At 38.4% G+C, this 5,002-nt stretch overlaps 1 protein-coding gene across 1 annotated transcript in view; it reads left to right on the top strand.

The window, feature by feature from the left end:
* The window catches only part of nqo1 (NAD(P)H dehydrogenase, quinone 1), a 10,351-nt gene extending 6,716 nt beyond the window's left edge, over positions 1-3,635 (top strand). The window contains 2 exon segments of the mRNA XM_019257652.2: positions 3,302-3,411; positions 3,413-3,635. Of these exon segments, the coding sequence (XP_019113197.2) occupies positions 3,302-3,411; positions 3,413-3,635 (333 nt within the window).
* Positions 3,636-5,002: the final 1,367 nt, after the last annotated feature.

The following is a 5,002-nucleotide window of genomic DNA, read 5'->3' as shown; positions in this document are numbered from 1 at the left end:
CCGACGAGTAACAGCAACAGGATGAGCTAACAGCAGCTAACAGACTGAGCTAAACCAGCAGCTAACAGACTGAGCTAAACATGAGCTAACAGCCAGCTAACAGGACTGAGCTACAAGCAGCTAACAGACTAAGTCAACATGAGCTAACAGCAGCTAACCAGACTAGGCTAACAGACTGAGAGCTAAACATGAGCTAACAGCAGCTAACAGACTACAGCTTCACATGAGCTAACAGAGAAGCTAACAGACTGAGCTAACAGGACTGAGAGCTAACATGTAGCTAACAGCAGCTAACAGACTGAGAGAACAGAGCTAACAGCGCTACAGCTGTCAGCAGGTTCTTCACTGTCCATCATAAACTCTGTAATCACGAGAGTTGGGGCGGAGCAGCCGGAGGACACAGAGGGAAAACCAGAAAACATTTCCTCATAAAATATGATCCAGTTTCACCAGAATCAGTGAAATAGTTGCTGCTGTGTGACTTAGTCCGTAAGCGTTACGTTACTTCTCCCGACCGGAGCCCAAAGTTACATAGTGGAGACAGAGTACGAATGACAGAGACACCGTTCAGCTGATCACAGGTCAGTGTGGACGGTTGTGACCCGTTTGTGTTTGTCTCTTTCAGAACACTCTGCACTTTTTGTGGGTTTCAAGTTCTCCCTCCTCCGATATATCTGGAGCGTGGCTCACTGCCCCCCCCGTCGAATGCGATGCTGGAGGGTGGCGGAGCCCGACTAAAAGGACTGTCAGCAGAAAAGCCTTTGACCTTTGCCCCCTGCGAGCTCTTTGACCTCAGCTTTCAGGGCGGGTTCATGTTGCGGCCCGACGCGAGGGAGGACCAGGACGTCCGGCCATACGGTCTCACCACGGGACACCATCTGGGCAAACCACTGCCGCCTGACAACCAGTCACAGCTCAGCGCTCGGAAGAGTAGTGCCAACCCAGACTGCAGGAACTGAGACCTCATGAAGACTTATGAGTGTTATCACTGTAGATCAAAATGTGGGATTTTATAAATGTTTCATGTTTACTGAGCTGAAATAAAATAATTTTAGATACAAAACACAAAGAGTTGAACGTTTGTCGTCAGTCTTGTCTGGATCTCGGATAATGGACTCACAGGCAGAGGATGTCTAAATACTTATGAAACTCATTTTACTGCATTTGTAGGGAAAAATCTCAGATGTACACTACGTTTGGTAAATTACCTGAATAGGATGTTTAATGCCTAGTCTCTTAATTTATTAAATTATGTGTGTTGCTAGTAGTAATAATAGCAAAAAAAACATTGAACTAACATCAAGAAAAAAACTACCACTATACACCTATAAGTTACAATTTAACACTATACACGGGTATAATAAAGTTACTAAAACCAAAAGAGTAAGATAAAAGCCAAGTCAGTAAACTATTACGATATTTAATTAACTAAAACCTTATAAAAGATTTAGTGTTTGAGGACCGATAGAAAACACATACTCAGACTGATGTAATTTTGAGTGACGTTCAGCATCCGTCAGCATGTAACATACATTAAATTTAATGAGTAAATTTAAATTAAACGTGAAGAACTAACAATATAAAACATTATTTTTTAAATTAGAAATAAACAACAAAGAGATAAAGAACTATATAGTGGGACTGTCCCACAACGAAGAGAGTTTGTTTTAGGTTTCTTACTGAAATTTAAAACAGGTTGTAGACGATGAAATAGTCACAGCGTTATCAGGGAGTGCAAACTGAGTCAAAATAATTACCAAATGTGAACAAAAGGCTTTGCGACCTCTGATGGGGCTTCGATTCAATGCGACTGCCTTACATTGTAGCTTTAGGTGTTTTTTAAAGATTCACATCTTCATAGAAAACCTATACATCACCAATATATATATATATATATATATATATATATATTATATATATATATAATATAAATCACAGATGAATTTGGTTTTTCTGTGGTGGAATTAGCCTCCTGTGCTAACTCTGCTCTGTTCCTCACATAACTAAAATGTTTAATTGTTTTTTGTTTATTCTGTTATTAACAGTACACTGCGTTTAAGTCACTGTTTTAATGAGTGATCAGAAATAATACACCATGTAAAAATAAAAACAAAAACGTTGGTAGCATCTAGCTAAAGGCTAATGCTACCACGTTTGTTTTATCCTTAGCAATGCTACCACGCTACAACGGTAAAATAAATAAATTAACGATAAAACTTAACTGTTTTCTATATATATATATTTTTATCATGGCATTAATTATAATTGATTATTTTCATATAAAAGTGGACAAAATAACCGTTATCTTGTTAGCTCAATGCTAATGTACCAAAGGTTATTTTTATCTGTTAACTTTAACATGGCTAAGTTGGCATAGTCTTTAGACATGAGGTATGCTACCATTCTGTTGTAGCATCGTCCTTTAGCTACCTCGATCGGCTAATGCTACCATTAGTACTGTTGTAGATTGCTCTTAGGCTCATGCTAAGGCTAAGCACCATTAATATTGGTTGTACATTAACTCCTTTAGCTAATGCTATCGGCTAATGTTTCCATAATATGTTGGTAGCATTAGCTCCTTTAGCTACATGCTAACGGCTAATGCTACCATTAATTATTTGTTGGTAAAATTAGCTCCTTTAGCTACATGCTAAGCTAATGCTACCATAATATTGTTGGTAGCATTAGCTCCTTAGCTACATGCTAATCGGCTAACGCTAACCATTAATGCCAGCTAACAAGACTGAGCTAACCTGAGCTAACAGCAGCTAACAGACTGACTAACAGCAGCTAACAGCTAAGTTAACATGAGCTAACAGCAGCTAACAGGCTGAGCTAACAGACTTAGCTAAACCTGACTAACAGCACGCTAAACGACTAAGTTAACATGAGCTAACCAGCAGCTCTACAGACTAGGCTAACCGACTGAGCTAAACATGAGCTAACAGCAGCTAACAGACTGAGCTAACATGAGCTAACAGCAGCTACAAGCTGTCAGCAGGTTACTTCACTGTCCATCATAAACTCTGTAAAATCACAGAGAGTTGGGGCGGAGCAGCCGGAGGACATCCGAGGGAAAACCAGAAAACATTCCTCCATAAAATTGATCCAGTTTCACCAGAATCAGTGAAATAGTTGCTGCTGTTGTGACTTAGTGCCGTAAAGCGTTACGTACTTTCCCGACCCGGAGCCCAAAGTTACATAGTGTGAGAACAGACGTACGAATGACAGAGACACCGTTCAGCTGATCACAGGTCAGTGTGGACGGTTGATGACCCGTCTTTGTGTTTTTCTCTTTCAGAACGGCACTCTGCATTTTTGTGGGTTTCAAGTTCTCCCTCCTCAGATATTCTGGAGCGTGGCTCACTGCCCCCCCGCCGTGCGAACTGCGATGCTGGACGGGTGGCGCGCCGACTAAAAGGATGTCAGCAGAAAAGCCTTTGACCTTGCCCCCTGCGAGCTCTTTGACCTCAGCTTTCAGCGGGTTCATGTTGCGGCCCGACGCGAGGGAGGACCAGGATCTCGAGCCATACGGTCTCACCACGGGACACCATCTGGGCAAACCACTGCCGCCTGACAACCAGATCACGCTCAGCGCTCCGAAGAAGTGTGCCAACCCAGACTGCAGGAACTGAGACCTCATGAAGACTTATGAGTGTTATCACTGTAGATCAAAAGTGGGATTTTATAAATGTTTCATGTTTACTGAAGCTGAAATAAAATAATTTTAGATACAAAACACAAAGAGTTGAACGTTTGTCGCTCAGTCTTGTCTGGATCTCGGATAAATTGGACTCACAGCTGCAGGGATGTCTAAATACTTATGAACATCATTTTACTGCATTTGTAGGGAAAATCTTCAGATGTGCCATACGTTTGGTAAATATTACCTGAATAGGATGTTTAATGCCTAGTCTCTTACTTATTAATTATTTGTGTTTGTTAGTAAGTAATGCAAGCAAAAAAAAAAACATTTGAACATAACATCCAAGAAAAAAACTTTACCACTATACACCTATAAGATATACAATTTAACACTATACACAGGGTATAAATAACAGTTAACTAAAACCAAAAAGAGTAAGATAAAAGCCAAGTTACGGTAAACTATACGATATATAAATCTAAAACGTTATAAAAGAATTTAGTGTTTGAGAGACAGATAGAAACACATACTTAAAGACTGATGTAATTTTGGAGTGACGTTCAAGCATCCAGTAGCGCATGTAACATACATTTAAATTTAATGGTAATTTAAATTAAACGTGCGAAGAACTAAACAATATAAAAACATTAATTTTTTTAAATTAGAAATAACAACAACAAATAGAGATAAAGAACTATATATGTGTGACTGTCCCAACAGAATGAGGTTTGTTTTAGGTTTCTTTACTGAAATTAAAACAGGTTGTAGACGATGAATGAAAGTCACAGCACGTTTATCACGAGGGTGCAAACTGAGTCAAAAATAATTACCAAATGTGACAACAAGGCTTGGCGACCTCTGATGGAGGCTTCGATTCAATGCCGACTGACATTTTGTAGCTTTATGGTGTTTTTAAAAAGATTCACATCTTCATAGAAAACCATACATCACAAATAATATCTTATATATATATATATATATATATATATATATATATATATAAATCACAGATGAATTTGGTTTATTCTGCATGGTGGGAATTAGCCTCCTGTGCTAACTCTGCTCTGTTCCTCACTAATAAATAAAATGTTTAATTGTTTTTTGTTTATTCTGTTAATAAACATGTCACTGATGTTTAAATGTCATGTTTTAATTGAGTGATCAGAAAATAATTACACCATGATAAAAATAAAAAACAAACGTGGTAGCATCTAGCTAAAGGCTAATGCTACCAACGTTTGTTTTATCCTTAGCAAATGCTACATGCTACTAACGGTAAATAAATAAATTAACGGATAAAAAAAAATGTTGGCTCTATATATATATTATTTTTATCATGGCATAATATAAATTGAT

The sequence above is a fragment of the Larimichthys crocea genome, chromosome VIII (genome assembly GCF_000972845.2).
Source record: "Larimichthys crocea isolate SSNF chromosome VIII, L_crocea_2.0, whole genome shotgun sequence".
NCBI classification, from domain to species: domain Eukaryota; kingdom Metazoa; phylum Chordata; class Actinopteri; family Sciaenidae; genus Larimichthys; species Larimichthys crocea.
The sequence above is the reverse complement of the archived record's forward strand: the minus strand, read 5'-3'. Positions and strand labels throughout refer to the sequence as shown.